The sequence below is a fragment of the Natator depressus genome, chromosome 19 (genome assembly GCF_965152275.1).
Source record: "Natator depressus isolate rNatDep1 chromosome 19, rNatDep2.hap1, whole genome shotgun sequence".
NCBI lineage: Eukaryota > Metazoa > Chordata > Testudines > Cheloniidae > Natator > Natator depressus.
The window spans coordinates 14,810,532-14,831,823 of NC_134252.1; the positions used below are offsets into that span (position 1 = coordinate 14,810,532).

Sequence of the window (21,292 nt, forward strand, 5' to 3'; positions counted from 1 at the left end):
AGAGCTCTAGCGCCAGCACCCCATCCCAGAAGTTTACAGTGGGGTATACAGGTTTATACAGGGGTAAGAACAAGTGTTTTCCATCATAAACAGGATTTACACTTCGATTCAATGGCTCTCAGCACCCCCACTATACAAATTGTTCCAGCTACCCTGGTTCCAAACTACACAGCTAAGGACAGCACTCAGCTTACCATAGGACCAATAACACCAGCCCTCTGCTTTAGTACATAGAGGACAGGGCAGGTCTCTGAATGTGCAGGCTTGCTTGCTTGCAGCACAATGGAGCAGTGACTGCTGGAACCCAGCTGTCTCTTCAGGCTGCACCGGAGAGGGCAGTTGGAAGCCACTTCATAGGACTCAGTGCTGCATTTAGCTTTTGTGAGTGCTCATCTCTGAGTTGAAGAGCTGGAAGTGGCTTTGCGTAGGCCGGCATCTTTTCATGTCCTGTGGGCTGGAGTCCTAGTAGTGAAGAACAGCCTTCTGCATTTTATCAATTGTTTTTATAAGGTCTTCATCAATTAGTTCATAGTCGTGGTCAGAGTCCTCGCTGACATTTGCATCTAAAAGGAAGAGGAAAGAGAATGCCATGCAGATGCTGTGACAGCGTTTGGGATGTCCTGGATGACTCCATGTGCTAAGATACTAGGGAGGTACGGACTATAGAAACCCTTTAGAGAGGCAGATTCTTGATCTCTCCTTCTCCTTCCCTGCCAGTGTTGAGAGGCCTTGCGATGCAAGAGTAATACTTTTATCTGAGTACAACACTAGCAAAGGTGACTAACAGCAAACATCCCAGGAGCAAGAGCATAAAAAGCCATGAGCAATATAGTGTGTTCGCATGTTGCTAAGAACGCAGCATGTGTTGTGCTCAATTAGACCAATAACCTATCCAGACTGGTGTCCGGCTTCTGTCAGTGGCCAGTATCTAATGCTTTGCGGGGGATGACAAACAAAACCGTTCCATGAACCTAGAGCCAGTTTTAGGGTTAGTGGGAGGGCTGTTAGTGGGAGGGCACATACTTTCCAGCCCCTGCAGAGATCGGTTCACGCCCTCAAACATGAGATTTGTTTTTATGATCGTAGCCTACTTCTCTGTATCTGCACTGGCATGAGGGTTACCCCTTGCTGCGTGCGCTCCCTGAGTGAACAAGACAGCCTGATTTCTTCTTACATTATATTAACAAAACTTTAAAGAATATGAAAGTTGCAAAATCGAGCACTCAAAAGTTAGGAAGCATCAAAATTAAGGTTGTGTGCCTGGACAGCCTCAGTGAGGTGAAGGGTGGGTGGGTGTTGTTCCTATTTTACACATAGGGACCAGAGACACAGAGAGGTTAAGGCCAAAATTGTTATCTGGTCCACTAATTTTGGGTGCCCAATTTGAGATGCCTAGGCCCTGCTTTCCTAGAGTACTGATATGCATTTTATAGTACTGTATATGTTCAAGCACAGATCCCACTGACCCTAGATCAGATCAAAAATTTCCTGCTAAAAATGGTGTTTTCTGAAAAATGACTATATATTCCCATGAAAAATTTAATTTTTGTCAGCAAAAATTTTCTAAACAAAAATTGTAATCTAATTTCTTTTCAAATTAAATTTTAATTTTTGAAATAATTTTTTTTGAGCCTTCAGGTTTTTTCCCCCTTTCTCACTCTTTTGTTTGTTTGTTTGTTACTGAATGCAGTAGAATGAATAAGGTCTAGAATTTTTTTCCCTCCCTTTTCTCCTCTGTAAGTTGTCAAATCTTTGCCAACTTTAGAAAAGTTACCAAGGGACAAAAGGAGAAATGAAACTGTCATTCTATTACTTGGCAGCTTTTTCAAAGTTGAAGATTTGAAACACGACAGACTGGAAAAAGAAAGAAAAAAAGGACTGTGTGAGGAAAACCCTGGATCACATTCATTTTATTGCACTCTGGCAAAAAGGGGGAGAACTAAATTTTGAATATTCAAATTTTGTAGTAAAACAATTTAAATAAAGTTTTTACAAAAAGTGCAAAATGGGTCCATTTGAACCCTTTGAAACAGGAAGAAATTCCAAACGGCCCAATGTGTTGCAAAGTGGTTTTTCCATTTCTTGGTCAAATCTAATCTCTATGCAGGCTGATAGGGGCTGGAATGTTGATGTTGCAGAGGCAGGGGAAACCCCCTAATAACGAACTTCCAGGCCCCTGCAATGGTCAAACACTCCCAGACCCCCTCTCCAGCTCCTGGCTTCTGGTTCCCACTGCAGGAAGCAAGTAATTGTTTCCCACTCGCCTTTTTAGAATTGTATCCAACATTGCGTCCCAAGCAATGGGGGCACCATCAGAAAAGTTTCCAGCCTAAGTTTTCCCTTAGTTTCATCAGATTAGTCTTAATAATTTTGCCACAGTGCATCACTCTGTGCACTTCCTTTTCATCCTTTGTGCTACAGCAGCATGTCTATTGGACAGTCTCACCTCTGGCCTCTTTGAAGGGTTTAGTAGGCTTAGGGGCCATCTGCGAGCCAGTGTGATGTAGTGAGTACTCATTCGGGGAGCTCCGGACAATCGGCCGACTCCTCGTATTCCTAGGCTTGGAGGATGGCGGCACAGACTCCTCGGGTATGCACTTTGACTTGGACAAAGGGGGCAGTGGCTAATGGGAAGAGGAATAAGATGGATTTTAAAAATGAAAGGCTGTAGCTCCGTCTGTTGAAGATGCTGGTAGCGGGGTGTGTGGACTGCAAGCAATGGGATGGTTGCCAAGAAAATCCAGTCCCAAATGGACACCAGAGAGCCGGGGTGCAGGATTTCTGCTAGAATTTCTGCAGGGAAGTGGGGTGATCAGCAAGGACTCCAACCTCTGCAGGGGTCCCCTTCTTTCCCAGCTCTTCCTGTGCTCTGCTGCCTGGCTGAGTACTGCTGTGATGCAGTAAAAGAGCTGCTCTGCCCAAAAGGGGGATAGGCAACAAAAGCATATATCACACACACACACACACACCCCCACCGCCCACCCCTCCCTCGTATAGGAAGAATCAGATCGGTACCTTTGGTTTCTCAGTGAGCTCTTTGGCTCCAGGTAGCTGGGTCCCTGCTTTGTCCCTGAACTCCTTTCTTTTGGGGGGCCGCGGTGGGGGAGCCTCATTGCTAGGCATCAGCTTTAGCAAATGATAATAAAAGGATTCTGTCAGCTCTTCGACTTTTGACCTGTCTGTCAGGGGTGTCTGCGGTGGGGCAGGCTCCTCTGTGAAGAACAGGGCCATGTCCAGCCACTGAGGGGGGATCTGGAAGCTCACTGACGGCGCCTCGCACAAGCTGGTCACTAAGAAGGGCTCAGTGATTCGCGCTTCCAGCCGCAGAGCGGAGAAAGAGCCCAGGACGTCATTGGCAAGGGAAGAATCCTTGGTTGTCACCTTGACCTCGCAGGGCAGCTGAAGCTGCTCCACTATCTCGGGGAGGCTGTATCTCCTGCTGTCGCTGACCTCTTCCACAAAGCCGCCTTCCAGGTGCAGTGGCAGCATGAGCTCCTCGCTCTCCTCGTCCTCGCCGCTGCTCCTGCTGCACAGGAGGACGTCGATGGACTTGTGTTCTGCCTGCCTGCGGACGTGGGTCTTGGCCAGGTGCAGCACCTCCAGCCGGTCCCCCATGCTGAGAGATGGCAGATCTTCCTCGGTGCTCTCACAGTCTTTAGTCACCACCACCTGCAGGCACTTACCCATCCCCAGACTCGTTGTCAGGTCAAAGACTGTGGGGAACTCCCGGGGGCGTCTTCGAAATTTGCCTTGGTAGGTGCTGGAGAGCAGGAAGTGCCGGGAGCCCCTCCTGCCCTTGCTGGACGAGGCGAGAATCCTCCAGGCACAGCACTTGCCATGGATTTGGATCTTCTGCCCCTTCTGCAGGCGGGGAATCCAGTCATTCTCGAAGATAGGCGGGTTCTCAGGACCCTCCAGGATTTCGGCCTGCATGGGGAAGGCCCCCTCCAGCCCCAGGACCTCACTCAGCATCAGTGGCTTGATGAAGTGGATGTGTTGAGACTTCTCAGTGACATCCTCCACATCCACTTCCAGGGTGGAAGGGATTTTCACCACCTCCTTCCGCACTGCAGGGGGGAGACACGCATCAGTGAGAGCCAGCAGTCCCAACCCCAGCCAGTGTCACCCCATTGACCCTGGTGATGGACCTGGGAATCAGGCCCCAGACGCTTTTGCAGCCTACAATAACCAGGGGTTATCTCCCTGCCAGGGAGACCCTGGGTCTCCACTGCTGCTCTTGTCCAGGCTGAGATGCTGGCAGGATGCACTGACCCTGGCTCCAATACTGGTTTAAACTCAGCATGACAGCTGCCATCCTGATACCCTGGGGAATGAATAGGGGACATCCAGAGCTGAAAGCATGAGCTGCTGTAGCATGAGCTAAAGTTTCTACCTGGGCTAGATCAGAAGCCTGTCCTCTCTGGATCGGCACAGAGAGGTCCTGTAACACATTGATCAGTGGGTACAGAAACACAGTGTGTAGTTGCTTGCCCCCCTGGGGGCAGAGTGCGTGGTGTCTAACTACCTAGCCAATATGGACAGAGATAAATGCGTTAGGTCAGCGGTTCTCAAACTGTGGGTTGTGACCTGATTTTAATGGACTAGATGATTACAGAGTCCCTCCTGGTCTTGGAATGTGGGAATCTATGAATCCAGGCTGGCAGTTCCTAGGTTCCCATGTAAATATCAGCATCATTACCATTCCATTGCTCATGTGAAAAAGGAGAGTGCGGGGTACAGTTCACTGTGACTGCTCAGTTTGATGCCTTACATGGGTGGCGCTTGGGAGATGCCATGACTTATCCCACCCCCCAATCAAGAAGGAGCTGAGCCCAAGGAGCCCCATCAAGGTGAGCCAGGGCCAAGGAGCCCAGAGGAACCCGGGGGCAACACCGTCATATTTTGAAGACCTGCACAATTTACTGTGGGCAGCAGCATCACGTATTGGTTACACACATAGGTGGGGCTTGGAAAAGTACTGCCATCTTTGCTATCCAGTCTGGCCCACTGGCTTAGATTGGCTGATATGGACTATTTGGGTTCTTAATAGCTTCAGTTAATGATTTAAATAAATGCCTCAGTTCATTGAAAGGAAAGTTCTTCCCCCAACAAAGTCACCCAGAGACAGCAGCACACACACTGAGATGGGCACACACAAGGGGGACCACCTTTGCTGGATGGAAATAAGGAAAAACGACAACTTTAGGGGACACTAAGGGACATTTTAGGGAAACACCATTTCCCTTTGCACAGCACGGATTGTTCTCTCAAGTGTACAATACAATTATCATAAGCTTCAACTTAAAGTTTAAAACGTGCTAATGATCCGTTTTAGTGCATTTCAGTACATCTTACAATAAGGGCTGGGTGATTGCCTTAAGGGACAAATCAATGAAATAAGGGGCTGCCCCTTAAAATAAAGGATGGGTGGTCACCCTAGCACACATTGAGACTCCAGGACACACCTCCCCCACAAACTGACCCAGAGGCACGGAGCCATACACACACCACTCCATCCAGTTCTCTCTCTCTCACATACACCCCCCCGCCATCCCCCGGCTGCACTGTACTCACTGTGCATTATCGCCTGCACCTCGTACACGGGGCAGAGGAGCAGTGAGTGCCTGCCAAGGGCAGAGCATTTCAGGCGCTGGCCCCTCAGGGCTTCCGACTCCAGCACCTGGCTCAGCGTGTAGCTCGGCTGCCCGCTGCACTCACAGAACTGGCCCTGGAAGGAGAAGGGGAGGCAGAACGAACGCTGCCCGTCCTGCCCCGTGGTTGTGCAGTTGGCAAACTCCTGGCCCTCATGCCTGGCCACTGAAAGCAGGGAAATGGGCTGGCCCTTGGGAATGAACTGCCCATCCACGGTCAAGTCAACTGCTGAGGCGAAGGCGAAGGGCATGTCCTGGAGCCCTGCTGGCCTGCTCCTGGCGAGCTTCCTCAGGCTCATGTATGACAGCTTGTCTCGGCTGGGCTGGAAATGCCCTGCAGGAGGGCCAGAGGGAGCTCACTGTTAGTGGGGAGGTAGGGTTGCCGCGTCTGGGATGATCCTGAGCCCCTAACACTGGACAGTTGGCTGTGAGCACTGGAACCCAGGCAGGCTCCCCAGGACAGCTGCCTCAACAAAGGGATGGTGCTGGGAAACCCTGGCCAGGCAACCCTGAACCAGGGACCACAGATGCCAACTTTTGTCGGCGCCAGTGGATGTTTGCACCCCCCCCGCACCCCCACCCCATTGGATCCCTCCCCAAATCCCCACCCCAGCCCCGCCTCCGCCCCAAGCACGCCACGTTCCCCCTCCTCCCCCCTCCCTCCCAGGCTTGCCGCGCGACACAGCTGGGAGGGAGGCGGGAGAAGCAGGACCCAGGGGCGCGCTCAGGGGTGGAGGCGGAGCGGAGGCAGAGGTGAGCTGGGGCGGGCGGGGGGGGAGCTGCCGGTGAGGGCTCTGCACCCACCAAATTTTCCCCGTGGGTGCTCCAGCCTCAGAGCACCCACGGAGGTGGTGCCTATGCCAGGGACCCCGGGAATGAGGAGCCTCAATGGAGCCTCGTCTGTACACAAGCCTGAGCCAGGCTCAGATCCCAGCAGCGCCTGCGTGAAGGCCTGCCCCACCCCACCACCCACCCCACCAGGGCAGCGGGGCTGGGGATTAGCCACACCCGCCTCAGCAAGTGCGGCCAGAGTGGGGCGTGGCCTGGAGGCGATGGGCATGTGGGTGGGGGGCCGGTGCAGGGGCGTGGGAGGGCGCCCCTGGGTGAGGTGGGGGGTGTGGCCTGCGTGTGGTGGCCAGGGTGTGTGTGTGGCTGGGGCATGCGTGGGGGGCCTAGGGTTGCCAAGCCTCCGTTTTTCGACGGGAACATCTGGTCAAAAAGGGAACCTGGTGGCTGCTGACCGGGCCATTGAGAGTCTGCTCGGCAGCGCGGCGGAGCTAAGGCAGGCTCCCTACCTGGCTCCGCGTGGCTCCAGGAAGCAGCTGGCATGTCCCTGTGGCCCTTAGATGCAAGGAGGCTCCGCGCACTGCCCCCACCCCGAGCACCGGCTCCGCAGCTCCCTTTGGCTGGGACCGTGGCCAGTCGGCGCTGCGGGGGCTGTGCCTGCGGGCGAGGACAGTGCGCAGAGCCTCCCTGGCTACCCTGGCGCCTAGGAGCCAGAGGACATGTTGCCGCTTCCAGGAGCCGCCTCAGGGAAACAGTGCCTGGAGCCCACACTGTACTCTGAACCCCCTCCCCCAGCCCTGAGCCCCATCTCACACCCCAGCTCCCTCCCGGATCCTGCACTCCACACTCCCTCCCCCAGCCCTGAGCCCTCTCCTGAACCCAAACTCCCTTCCAGAGCCTGCACCCCCTTCCGCACTCCAAACCTCTTGGCCTGGTGTGGGTTCTGGGCTGGGGCAGGGGGTTGGGGTGTGGGAGGGGTTGAGGGCTTCGGATGGGGGTGTGGGCTCTGGGGTGGGGCAGGGGGCGGGAGGGGGCTCTGGGCTGGGGCAGGATGTTGGGTTGTAGGTGGGGGGAGGGCTCCAGCTGGGGGTGCGGGCTTTGGTGTGGGGCCAGGGATGAGGGATTTGGGGTGCAGGAAGGGGCTGGAGTAGGGGGTTGGGGTGCAGGGGGGGTAAGGGCTCTGGATGGGGGTGCGGGCTCTGGGCTGGGGCTGGGAATAAGGGGTTTGGGGTGCAGGAGGGTGCCAAAGGGGCTGGGGCTGGAACCAAAGGGTTCGGAGGGTGGGAGGGGGATCAGGACTGCGGCAGGAGGTTGGGGCACGGGAGGGGGTCAGGGTGTAATCTCTGGGCAGCGCTTACCTCAAGCAGCTCCCGGAAGCAGCAGCATGTCCGCCCTCTGGCGTCTACAGGGAGGCGTGGCCAGGCTGCTCTGCACACTATCCCATCCACAGGCGCCACCCCCGCAGCTCCCATTGGCCGTGGTTCCTGGCCAATGGGAGCTGCGGAACCAGCGCTTGGGACGGGGGCAGCGTGTGGAGCCCCCTGGCTGCCCCTACATGTAGGAGCCAAAGGGGAGGCACTCTGCTGCTCCCGGGAGCTGCGCGGAGCCAGGGCAGGCAGGGAGCTTGCCTTGGCTCCGCTGAGCCGCCGACTGGACTTTCAAAGGGCCCGTCAGCAGTGCTGACCGGAGCTGCCAGGGTCCCTTTCGACTGGACACCTGGCAATCCTAGACAAGCATGTTTGGTTTTCTGCAATCGGAAAGTTGGCAACCCTAGCAGGGCCTGTTTGTGGTAGGCAGGCACTGTTTGGTTATATGTGGCTGGTGTGTGTGGGGGAGTGACGCCTATATGTCATGGCAGGATGCGTGTGTGGTCTATATATACTGGTGGTGTGGGGATGGTGAGAGTGTGTGTGTGTGTTTATGGCTGGGGTGCGGATGGCCTGTAGGTAGTGGGGGGTGTGTGTGTATGTGTAAGGGGACTGTTGGCACCTCACTAACACTCATTGGGGGGTTTTGGTTGATCGCTCCCAGCACTAAAAGAAAGGGGAAGGGTGGATGGGAAATCAGGACCCTGAGACTGACAGTCCCCAGGAACAATGAGGAGAGGCCAGTGCTCCAGGTCAGCCTGATTAACAGGGTGGGCAGGCAAATAAGGGAGTCAGGAGGCCAGGGGGGTCCCGGTCTCCTGTGAGCTGGAATTGCCTGGAACAGAGTGGGGCCGAGCTAATGGGAGAGCAGGGGCCCGAACTGAGCAGGGGAGCAGAGCCGTGCCAGCCAGAGAGCCAGAGAAGCAGCCCAGGGAGCAGATCCTGTGCTGGGAGCAGAGCTGCAGCCACAGAGCCGGGTGTGGTGAGCAACTGGGGCCAGGCAAGGGGGACCTTGGGCAAAGGGCCCAGCGCAGAGAGACACCCCCAGCCAAGGGTCCTTGCAGGCCAGACTGGGAGGGGGATCTGAACCCAATGGGGGGCTGACGCTGGGAAGAAGGGTCCCACCACCCAAAGCCTGGAGGTGTGTGGCCAACACCATTGCAAGCGTCCAACCCGCAGCATCCCTGCAGCACAGCCAGGGCCGGAGAAGGGGCCTGGGACCTACAAGGAGCAGACTGTGAACTGCCCTGACGTTCCAGAGACACTGTTTGTGATGTTCCCTGCCACAGAGTGGGGTGATGTGTTTCCTTTAACCTTTCCCATTTTTCCTTATTCTTTTTAAAATTAATTGTTGATTAAACAACTTGTGTTTGTTTTAAATTGATGTAATGATCAGTGAGACAGGGAAGTGCCCAGTGCAGAGAGAGTACCCCGGAGTGGGGACACCCTAGCCCCTGTCCTAGGTGACCACAGCAGGGTTGGGGGTCGAGCCCCCAGGAATCCTGGGCCCAGCCTTGTCGGGGTTATGAGGACTCTGCCAGACAGGAGAGTGGAAGGGGAGTCCTCCAGGGCAGGGAGGCCTCTGGGTAAAGGAAGTGGGAGCGAGGATCCTTTTGCTAGCCCACTTCACTGGGGTAGTGCAAAAGCCATGAAAGTTCCCCACAATAGTGGGACCAATCTCCCGCTTACAATGGCTGGGGTGCGGATGGCCTGGAGGCAGTGATGTGTGTGCGCATGTATGTTTGTGTGTGTGTGTGTATGATTGGGGTGCGGATGGCCGGGAGGTAGTGGTGTGTGTGTGTGTGAGGGAGAGGATGGGGTGTGTCTGTGTGTGGTGGGTGGGTGGGTGCCTACCTGCAGTAGGCTAGGTGGGCATGGGGTGTCCCAGTTTACCTTTGAAGTTCAGAGGCAGCTCTGTTGCTTGCCCAGTCTCTGGATCCTCACAGGTGATCTTCTGCAGGCGAAGGCCAGTAATTTTTACCAGGTCCCCTGTTGATAAGCAGCACTCTCTGCCGCTCATCTCGTACACAGACCCTGCAGGGGAACAGGGAGGCGGCTTACAGGTGTGTCTGCGGTTGCGGTCAGTTAGCCATCGCTGACAGCGCTGCACTGGAACCTCACTGTCACCCAGCAAGGCCCTCCATCCCCAGGAAGTACCACACCCTGGAGAAGGGCCCTCGCTGGAGAGGAAGGACAGCCCAGCCCTGCTCTGCCACAGACATCCTGCGAGACCCAGAGCCTCCAAAGTGCTCAGGTGCCTAACTCCCATTGATTTCAGTAGGAATCGGGTACCTAATTACCTCTGGGGTTCTGGACCTTAGTCTCTCTGGGCCTCAGCTCCCCATCAATACAGTGGGGTTAGAGCTCTGTTGCACCACACGGGGACAAACACAATAAAGACTGTGAGGTTCCCAGGTATGCCAGTGCTGGGCCCGCATCAGTTCCCACCCTAGGCAGCCACAGCCTGTTGGCTAACCGGCGATAACCGGTGGAGGACGGCCACCAGGCCGGGCAGGAGGGGGGCGACTGCACAGGCCTGCAGTCCAGGCCAGGGAGCATGCTCCTGGGTGGGGCAGGGGACCCCTCCAGCCAGCAGCAGGACTGAGGAGGGCTGAGACGGGGGTGGGTGCGGAGCAAGGGCAAGAAGGCCTCCCTGTGGGCAGTGACTGTGATCCCGTGAGCCTTTCCCCTCCGGAAAGAGGGACGTTCACATTAACGGGCGACACTGGGGCCATGGCTGCAACACGGCAGCTGGCGGGAGAGGCGGCACTTCCTGAGCTGGAGAAACGGCGAGCTGGGAGAGCGCCCTGCAGAGACTGCCCCACCCAAGGGTGCGGTCACTGCAGACAGCAAGGCCATGGGAGCACTAGGCCCAGGCCTTCTGCGGCTCAGGGGTTGAGGGGCCCCACTGCAAATGATGCCGGCTCCCAGGACCTGGGTACCAGCCCGAGCTGGCCTGGACACCAGCAACTGTAACAAAAGTCTCGACCTGAGCGGGGAGATAGCTGACATAGAACCCCCAGGCTTTCAGGATGGAGCCACCTGTGGGGGGCAGCAGTCGCACCTGCTGGAGGCGGGGGGCCAGTCGAGCCAGCTGGAGGCGGGGGTGGGGGGGCCAGTCGCACCTGCTGGAAGTGAGAGTGGGGAGCGAGTCGTGCCTGCTCGAGGTGGGGGTGGGGGGGAGCCATTGTACCTGCTGGAGGTGGGGGAGAGGAAGGGGCGAAAGTAGCTGAATTGTGGAGGCTCCTGGGGGGCACCTCTTGTTACCCTGCAAGCTGAAGGCAGGGCTGTCACAGCCTGGAGGGGAGTGCTGGAGTGGCCAACAAGCTGGTGGTGTGAAGGGGCTAGCACCCAGCCACCATGACAAGGCTCCCTGTTGCTAGAGGCCAGGGGTAAAAAGGTGACTCACAGTCCTGGGTACCTCAAGAATTGTCACACCCTGCCCTCCCCCAGAGCTGCAGGCTGCCGGCCAGGCGTTCCCTCATATGTGCAGTGAAGCACACGGCCTAATGGCTATTTTAAAGCTTATGGGAAGCTGCTGACTAATTTTTCTCACACTGAGTCATTTCCAGTTCTCATTCAGTGCCACTGAGACTAGCCACCCCCACGCAGAGCCAAGAGTTCTGCTTTTTCTGCGCCCTGCATGGGAGTGATCCAGCAGAAAGGCTCTCAGCATCACAGCTGGTAACAGACTGTCAGGGCACCACATCCATCCCCTGGGACGATGCTGTCTGGATCATTCTCCCAGCGTTGGCTCGAGCCAGGCCCCGAGTTCGTCCCAATGGCACGGGGACAGGAGATCAGTGCCTCCTGGTCTCGAGCAGCTTGTGGGGCTGCTTCTCTCTGAGGCTGGAACTGGCTCCTCATTCCTAGTGCCTTATTCAGAGGCCAAAATGTTGTAAAAGTTCATCAGTGTAAGATTACATAAATGTCACCAAACGTGTGATTGGATTGTATAACTGGCTACGTTAGTAATTAATGCGTTATTAATTACTTACTGTCCAAATAAGGAATTGGCCCTTGATTGACTGAGTGACCAAATAACTCTGGGTCACCCCAGTTGCCATGGCCCTGTGACCATCAGAAGGAGCTGGACATGCCACTCATTGTCCCAAAGCATTTTTCTTTGGCCTGTGTCACAAGCGCCTCACCTCCGAAAACATACCTACCTGCATGGGCGGTGGGTATCGTAGGCAGGGGAAGGCTGTGCCTCCCCAAACAGCCTGGCCTGGCCCTGCCCACGCTGCACCCCCAGCTCCCCTCCTGCCTGCCCTTCTCTTCTGTGGCTGAGAGGCTGGAGCAGGCAGGCTGGGGCCTCAGTGTGCACAAGACCCCCAGGGCTGAGGCCATACCATGCGGCCCGTCCTCCCGGCACTGGGGCTGGGGACACATGGGGTGGGGGCGGCCAGGCGCTCCGGGCTCCAGTGGGGGAGGAGGGGCAGAGGAGACTGGGCCTCGGGCAGAGGGGGAGGGGCCGGGAGCTAGCCTCCCCCAAGGGCGCGTTGACCCACTGCCCAGGCCGACATACGCACACAGTTATAGTTCGCAAATTATCCTTTAACAAGGACCTGGGGGCTCAACTCCCATAAGTGACAAAGTACTTCTTGGGCCACCTCAAAATGACATGTCCTTTGACCCATCTGCATGTTCTGAGCGCACCCCGACTGTGGAGTCTGCTGCTGAGTGTTTGCAGTGTGGGGCAAGAGTGGGCTTGGGACGGGAGGAGAACCTCACATGTGTTACAGTGGACAACTAGAGCTGGGCAAAAATTCCCCGTTAAAACTCCTTTTCATCATAAAATTGGGTTTGCCACTAACCAGATTTTTTTCGCAAGAAGTGTCTGTTTTCTGGAGAAAAATTCAACTTCTTGTCCAGATATCTAACTCCTGAAAACGGAGACATTCATCTCCCAATGTGATGCTGTGACAAAAAGCACTAATGTGATCCTTGGATGAATAAACAATGGAGACATGAGTAGGAGCAGAGTGATTTTACCTCTGTACACTGCATTTGTGAGCCCAATACTGGAATGGTGCACACAGTTCTGGGGTCCACATTTCTAAAAGGATGCAGAAAAATTTGAGAGGGTGCAGACAAGAATCACAAAAATAATTCAAGGTAGGGTGACCAGACATCCCGGTTTTAAAGGGACAGTCCCGTATTTAAGCCCTCCTGCAGCAGTCCCGACTTTTTCTTAAAAATGGACAAATTGTCCCATATTTTCCGTCTCCCCCCAATCAGTATTGGCAGGTCCTGCTTCTGGCTGGATCCCTGCTCACCAGTCTCCTGCCCACCAGTGGTGAGTGGGGGGGGGGGTCCAGTGGCTGACAATGGGGTGGGTGTGCAAGGCTGTTGGCAGGATGCAGGTGCAGTGAGCGGGGCCGGCCACTCTTTGTGAGGCCAGGCTCACAGACACAACACTCAGCAGGATGCGTATTTTAAAAGTTGTTACAGAATCAAACACAGGGTGATAAATGTAGCCATCCCCCTCCCCCCCCCGTTCTGAATTTGTCTAAGAAGAAAACGGGGTTCCTATTGATGTGTTAATTTGTAACTGTCTGTATAATTTCTGTGCAACAGTTTGGGACAAATTGTTGGAATACTGGGTTTGAGTTATTTTTTTAGTGTATGATTATTTAGAATGAAAATGCAAAATAGAAATGGGGGTATGATATTTGGTGGAGTTTTGCTCACTATTAAACTCCAGCTCTGGGAGTAACAGATCCTTGTCTCTCCATGACAGGATAATGGTCACACGTGACTTGAGCTGACCTGAGAACTATTTTGTAATTTACTGTCAATCAGAACATAGTTCCTTATTTAAGTGCTATTTGTTTCCTTCCTCCATGGAACCTGTGACTCCCCTCAACTCCCTTCCTCCATGGACCCTGTAACCCCCTCAACTTGCTTCCTCCAAGGTCTTTGTGACACCCCACCCCGCAGCTCTCTTCCTTCACAGACCTTGTGAAATGCCCCCAACCTACTTCCCTTGGGACGCTTCCATGGACCCTGGGTACCTGCTTCTGTCCCCTCACTCCATGGACCCTGTCATAAAAATAAAGGTGGTGGAATCTCCACCTTTCTGTGTACAGTGCTATAAAATCCCTCCTGGCCAGAGGCAAAACCCTTTCACCTGTAAAGGGTTAAGAAGCTAAGGTAACCTCGCTGGCACCTGACTAAAATGACCAATGAGGAGACAAGTTACTTTCAAAGCTGGAATTGGGCGGGAACAAAGGGTTCTGTCTGTCTGTGTGATGCTTTTGCCGGGAACAGACAGAAATGCAGCCTTCTAACTCCTGTTAAGTTCGTAAGTAATCTAGCTAGAAAATGCATTAGATTTTCTTTTGTTTAATGCCTGGTAAAATAAGCTGTGCTGGAGGGAATGTATATTCCTTTTTTTGTGTCTTTTTGTTACTTAAGGTTTTGCCTAGAGGGATTCTCTATGTTTTGAATCTGATTACCCTGTAAGGTATTACATCCTGATTTTACAGAGGTGATTCTCTTACCTTTTCTTTAATTAAAATTCTTCTTTTAAGAACCTGATTGTTTTTTCATTGTTCTTAAGATCCAAGGGTTTGGGTCTGTGTTCACCTGTATCAATTGGTGAGGATTATTCTCAAGCCTTCCCCAGGAAAGGGGGTGTAGGGCTTGGGGGGATATTTTGGGGGAAGATATCTCCAAGTGGTCTCGTTCCCTGTTCTTTGTTTAATACGCTTGGTGGTGGCAGCATACCGTTCAAGGCCAAGGCAAAGTTTGTACCTTGGGGAAGTTTTTAACCTAAGCTGGTAAGAATAAGCTTAGGTGGTCTTTCATGAAGGTCCCCACATCTGTACCCTAGAGAGGTTGCATCCGATGAAGTGAGCTGTAGCTCATGAAAGCTTATGCTCAAATAAATTGGTTAGTCTCTAAGGTGCCACAAGTCCTCCTTTTCTTTTCACAGAACAGTCTCTCTCTTAACACATTGTCTTTAATGTCACAAATGATTCTTATCTCTGACGAGAGACTCTGTCAGCTCACCAAAGTCACAGGTTTTAACGAGTCTTCTTAATTCTGAGATATATTGTCATCATAAAGTGTCATCACTTTTTTCATGCATGTTAAAAATTTGTGTCTCTCATAGGGGTCTCATTCCTTATTGGCATGCAAAAATGTGGCATTCCTCACATTTGGTCTGTAGTTTACTAAACTTCATGATTTCATTTTCTTCAAACTTAAAGTTGCTATAAATATCCAATGCTTCCTCCCCAACAATATGCAAAAAGATTGACGGTTTCTCTTTATCATTTTTCTCCTCTGCCCCTATAGCTGCTAAATACTAGTCTCAAAACTCTGTCCAGATTTTTTCTCTGCAACATTTCCTGGCAGTTGCAGACTGGATGGAGGTTGTAACACATCCATGTTTGGCTTTCTTCTCTTCTTAAGCCTATCAGACCACTATTGGGCTAATAAACTATGTACACAAGCCTTGTTCTTTGTTTGCTCCTCCACATTCTCCCCTTTCCTCTGTCTTCAGTTTCAAGCAGAGGAGTTAACATCAAAATGTACTGCAATCACCCTCTCATCCAGCTCTCCTGTCACCCTGTCCTAATATTGGGGTTCCTCAACTCAGTGAACGAGAAAAGAATAAACTTTTATGAAAAAACTAGAGTGCATCAGTGGTAAACTGCTATGCGTAACTCCCCTTAGTTCTCCACCCTCTGCTTCCAGGGCTTGGCTCAGAATTCCTATATTCAGAATACTGTCCCTTGTGAGGAAGGTTCTGGAAATTATAATCTTTCACAAACATTGTGAGCGTGCAGTAAGTGTGAAGAGCACAGCAAGCATGCAGAGTTTATAAACTACAAGGCCAATGGAGAGCTGAAGATGCCAGAACTCTATTCTTTTACTATCATGTAGCATTTTCTATTGTGGTCACACTAAAGGGGAAGCTGGTTGGGCCCAGGGTGCTGGCCCCTGCACAGACTCAGATGAGCTTACAGTGTCTGCCCCCAGGAGCTTACAAATTATAAGAGTATGGAATGGATCTGCTGAAACTTTACAAGTGAACCTGTTCATTAGTTTAGGAGTAAAAATGAATTTAGAAATGGGCCCTTTAAGAAATTGGCATCTGGTGTCAGATCTTTTCCTTTTCCCTAATGATCTTAAAAACAGAATAACATGGAACCTTCAAACTTCCCTGACAGTTAAAAACTTCTCAAATCTCATGCATTAACTACATGAATCGATATTTCCATCCTTTGATTCTTCATAATTGAAACTTTGTCTTTAGCAGGGCTGATGAATAATGTTCTACCCCAGGGGTTTTCAACCTTTTCCTTTCTGAGTCCCCTCCCATGCTATAAAAACTCCACGGCCCACCCGTGCCACAACAACTGGGTTTCTGCATCTCCAGTAGATTGAAAGTCAGGGCCGGCGTTAGGGGGTAGCGAGAAGGGCAAGTGCCCAGGCCCCATTGCTAAATTGCTCAAGCTTTGGTTTCAGCCCCGGGTGGCAGGGCTCAGGCTTCAGCTTCAGACCCAGGCCCCAGCAAGTCTAACGCCGGCCCTGCTCTCCAGTTTATTTTGGTGGACCCCATATAAGCTGCTCACGCCCCCCCTGGACCTCCGGACCCCTGGTGGAGAACCACTGTTCTACAGCAGCTTCCCCAAAGAACTGCCCTCTTTCAGAACAGCTTCCATCTCCTGTTGTCTCAGTGGGACTGAGGCCACAGGCTGCCTTTAGCAAAGATGGTCATTGACTTTTTCACTGGCTCCTCACAGTGTTCCTTCCCTGCCCCTCCAGAGTACCTGCCTCTGAGGGCAGTTTGGCTCCTCTCCCACTGGGAGAAATGGGGTCTGGCAGACACTTGCAAAGATGGCAATTCCTTGGGAGTCACTGTGAAGGAGATTTTATTCATAAGCTTCTGCTGAAGGAGACAGCTTCAGTTATTAAAAATAACAGTGAAAATGGCCATTCAGCCTAAATACTGCTTTCCAAAAAGTACCCATTGTGCCAGATCTACTCAGCACTGGCCAGGGGGAAGCGAGGAGGATGGAGCAGGGAAATGTGGGAGACAGGAAGGGGTTCTGTGTGTGTGTGTGTGTGTGTGTGTGTGAGAGAGAGAGAGAGAGAGAGAGAGAGAGAGAGCAGGGGAATGGGGTGGGGAGGGGTGCAGGAAGGAGAGGGAAGCTGGTGTGTACATTCCAGTTTTCTGTTCTGGCAATGCCAGGGCTGGAAGCCCTGGACCTGGCCAGTCCATCCTGGAGACTTTGTGCTGCTCCAGAGTGGGGTAAAGCAGCCAAAATGCCCTGGGAATCTGGCCTGAAAAGCTAATCAGAAAAACAATTGTGGAGGTTCCTTTAATTGTAAGAGTTAATGCTAACAACCCTCTTCAGAAGGGAACATCACAAAGCTCACAACTGTCTGCCCCAAGTGCAAGGGGCATTTCTCTGACCTTGCCATCTCTAATATAAACATCTCGTAGCAGGTATATATTTATTTAAACAAAAACACACCTTACCAAACCAAGACACTCTTCTGCACAGGTCACCCTGTGGGGAAAGGCTGAGAGAACGAGAACACATGACCCATGTTCAGTGATGTAGCTTAATCTACTCCTGGAAAGTGCTCAGATACTATGGTGGTGAGTGTGGTATAAATACCTATAGAGCATAGAAGGGAAATCTCTACCCATCAGTCTCTGACTAGCAGGGATTAGGATGAGGCCTTAATGGGGCAGATTATCCCACATCTGCCTGCTGTGGTGTTTCTCACACCTTCAAGTTTGCGGGTGACACTAAGCTGGGGGGAGAGGTAGATACACTGGGGTGGGACAGGGTCCAGAGTGACCTAGACAAATTGGAGGATTGGGCCAAAAGAAATCTGATGAGGTTCAACAAGGATAAATGCAGAGTCCTGCACTTAAAACGGAAGAATCCCATGCACCGCTACAGGCTGGGGACTGACTGGCTAAGTAGCAGTTCTGCGGAAAAGGACCTGGGGATTGTAGAAAAATGAGGCCCTGAAATATAAACCCTTGTATCAGAGGCCCGGTATGAGACCTGAGGCCTGAGCTAGAGGAATGGTCAAGACTTTGCTAACATAAAGCAAAGTTAAGCTGTGAGCCAGAGGCAGGCCCTGCTCACAGAAGTTGGCAAGAAGAAGGCTGCTAATTGGACGTATACACCTATCTAAAGGGTATCAAGCACTAATAGGATAAACAGGTGCCAGGATGGCACCAGAACAGTTCAGTACGAACACATTCCACAGAGATAACGAGGAACAGGCTGACCCATCCTAAAAGTCAGGGTCAAAAGGATAATATGATGGATAGACTCGCTTGTTCGAATCAACATGTACCAGGAGAGAGGCAGCACCCCAACACGCAGAGGGGTTGTACCTCGATATGTCAGGAGTGATGTGTAACTTGTTTGTACCTGTGTATAAGAATGCACCCCTGAGGGGATGTCTTTGTCTGGCCTAGGGGGCAGTGGAGAGTCTCACCACTGACTGAGCCGGTCTGTTGTCAGGGGGCACACATTCGTAGTATGTCCTGTAGCGTCTGCAAGGAACTATTACTGTGCTTCGTTTGACAATAAACCTGGCCGGGTGCCTTCGTACCTTATCAGAGACTGTGGTCATTGTGGGTTCTCTCGGGGTCTGCTGTGTCAGCTATCTGCGCAGAGCCAGGGCAGCACACAGGGGGAACGCACGCACACAGCCAACTGTTATCAACATTGACCAGAGCAGAGCACCACACCAGTGATGTCTGACAACAGGGATTACAGTGGATGAGAAGCCGGATATAAGCAGGCTTCACAAAGCCCTGGCTGGGATGAATTAGTTGGGATTGGTCCTGCTCTGGGCAGGGGGTTGGACTAGATGGCCTCCAGAGGTCCCTTCCAACTCTGTTATTCTATGATTCTATGATTCTAAGTCAGCAGTGCGCCTTTGTTGCCAAGAAGGCTAACGGCATATTGGCCTGCATTAGTAGGAGTATTGCCAGCAGATCGAGGGACGTGATTATTCCCCTCTATTTGGCACTGGTGAGGCCACATCTGGAGTGCTACATCCAGTTTTGGGCCCCCCACTACAGAAGAGATGTGGACAAATTGGAGAGAGTCCAGTAGAGGGCAACGAAAATGGTTAGGGGGCTGGGGCATATGACTTACGAGGAGAGGCTGAGGGAGCTGGGCTTGTTTAGTCTGCAGAAGAGAAGAGTGAGGGGGGATTTGATAGCAGCCTTCAACTACCTGAAGGGGGGTTCCAAAGAGGATGGAGCTCAGCTGTTCTCAGTGGTAGCAGATGACAGAACAAGGAGTAATGGTCTCAAGTTGCAGTGGGGGAGGTCTAGGTTGGATATTAGGAAACACTATTTCACCAGGAGGGTGGTGAAACACTGGAATGGGTTACCTAGGGAGGTGGTGGAATCTCCTTCCTTAGAGGTTTTTAAGACCCGGCTTGACAAAGCCCTGGCTGGGATGATTTAGTTGGGGATTGGTCCTGCTTTGAGCAGGGGGTTGGACTAGATGACCTCCTGAGGTCCCTTCCAACCCTGATATTCTATGATTCTTCTGAAGGTGCTGGCCACTGCTGGGGACAGGAGACTGAACTAGACCAGCCATTTCTGTGTTGACTCTACAGCTCTTCAAATCATCGCCCATGAACATCCTCGCTGGGTTTGTTGTTAATGGTCATGGATGGACAAGGAAGGTGAGATAATATCTTCTATTGAACCAACCTCTAATTCCGAATGAAGCTGGTCCAGTAAAAGATATGACCTCCTGCACCTTGTCTCTCTGATAGCCTGGGACCAACACCGCTACAGCAATGCTGCAGTGGCCACGGATGACATTTTTAATTTAAAAAACAAGGAAATTCTTCCAATGAAGTTAAGGCTGAGAGGACATGTCAGTAATTTAGGGTAAAACACATTCCAGGGAGGGTGTAATTATCCCAACCAACCATTATAAACCCAGACAATTCAAAGTTAGCGTTAAACTGAAACAAAATCTAAACATGCTGAAATATGGAAATACACAGCTAGGGTATGCAAACAACCTTAATTCTGCCCTCTAGGGAGATGTGCGGGCTGGCACGCACACGCCCACATACACACGGGCACACACAAACACTCATGCATGCACCCACAGAGAAAGAAAAAATTAGATATGCCTTTAAAAATCAGTTTGATCTAATATAGGGCCACAACCCTACAATGACTTAAATATAATACCTCTTAAGCTTAACCAACACCATAAAACCCATATGCTGTCACTACAGGGCAGAGTTCACTGCATATTTTCATGCTGTTATGTATTCTTAACTCCTTAACATTGCTTGCCTTAGCACTAGCTGGTCTCTCTCTCCAACTCGACCTCTGCCCCCGGGAAGTGTTCCACCTGGGAATTGGCAGCCCCAGCTCAGCAGGCAGGTCTGTGCCCTTCTGGCACAGCGCCGCTGGTTTATAGGGACTCTGGAGCCAGAGGCCAATGAATTGTCTCATGCTGCTGCCCATTGTGCAGTAGCTGAGAACCTTCCCCATCAAATCAATAGCAACAGCTCAGTTCCTTCATGCAGTCTCTGGCCTTCTTCCATTACGGGTCAAAACTCCTTGGGGAGGGGTTGTGTTTGTCACTGTTCAGATTGTATTAATTTCCCTTTGGTTGGCTGGGTGGGGGGTTACATAGGCAGAGGAGGGCCAGTATAACTTCAGCAGGGACAGGCTTTTGTGTGGGGGGGGGGGGCGGGGTGCATGGGGTTTCAGTGCATTGCAATGGTCAGATCACAGCCCACTCCACAAGCTGCTTGGGTACAAGTGAGGGCTCCCTGCCCATGCATTGGCAGAAGGACCCTTCCCCATTGCTGGGTGTTGTCACCACAGTACCTCCTGCTGGTGTGGGAGGTGGTGCAGAGCGGTTGCTGTCAAAGCACTCCATGCTGTGAGCACAGAATGAGGTGAGGCTGGGCTGGGATGGGAGAGCCCTGTTCTGCAGTGACTACAGGCCACACCCTGCTTCCCCGGCTCCTGAAGGAGTTCAAGGCTTTGCAAATCCGGGTCTCCAGGCCCCACTCCACTGGCACCAGCAGCAGAGACATCCTGGCTGTGGTCAGGGAGAAGGCAGGTACTCACCTTGGAAGTACACCCCGGAACAAACCTTCAGCACCCTGGGCAGGGATGCAATGTCCAGGGACAAGATGTACTGCTGGAAAGAGAGGGGCTCCATGGCTCCGCACCCTCCCTGTGGCTCTGCTGGGATCCGAGTGTAAGGGGAGATCGGGCACTCTAGGCTTCGCTGTGTCTTTCACTTCTGCTTTTGACTGAAATAATTTCCTTCCCCAAGCAGAGGCGGATACTGCTGGCAGTGCTCCAAGCCTCTTACAAAGCCCTGGCTGCCTCAGTACCGGGACTTCTACCCCCTCCCTTTAGGCTCCCGTGCATCATCCCCACCAAACAGTATTTTCGCCCCCTGCCACGGCCTCACATGCCAAAATTCATAGCCCCCAGCG

The 21,292-nt window shown here is 52.5% G+C and overlaps 1 protein-coding gene across 1 annotated transcript; it reads right to left on the reverse strand.

Moving 5' to 3' along the window:
- Nucleotides 1-401: 401 nt before the first annotated feature.
- On the reverse strand, nucleotides 402-21,009 carry THEMIS2 (thymocyte selection associated family member 2). Its single transcript, XM_074934420.1, has 6 exons — nucleotides 20,916-21,009; nucleotides 9,698-9,838; nucleotides 5,575-5,985; nucleotides 3,016-4,067; nucleotides 2,447-2,624; nucleotides 402-563 (listed from the first exon to the last, which is right to left on the reverse strand). The coding sequence occupies exons 1-6, from the start codon at nucleotides 21,007-21,009 to the stop codon at nucleotides 463-465; spliced, it is 1,977 nt and encodes a 658-aa protein (XP_074790521.1). The 3' UTR covers nucleotides 402-462.
- Nucleotides 21,010-21,292: the final 283 nt, after the last annotated feature.

Bases quoted from the DNA above. Each gene is read 5' to 3' on its own strand.
- THEMIS2 (XM_074934420.1), bottom strand. From the start codon at position 21,009: ATGGAGCCCCTCTCTTTCCAGCAGTACATCTTGTCCCTGGACATTGCA. The intron at 4,068-5,574 runs GTGAGTACAGTG...TCCCCCCTGCAG, and splicing joins GGTGCAGGCGATAATGCACA to TGCGGAAGGAGGTGGTGAAA. The intron at 2,625-3,015 runs GTACCGATCTGA...TCTTCCCATTAG, and splicing joins AGCTCACTGAGAAACCAAAG to CCACTGCCCCCTTTGTCCAA.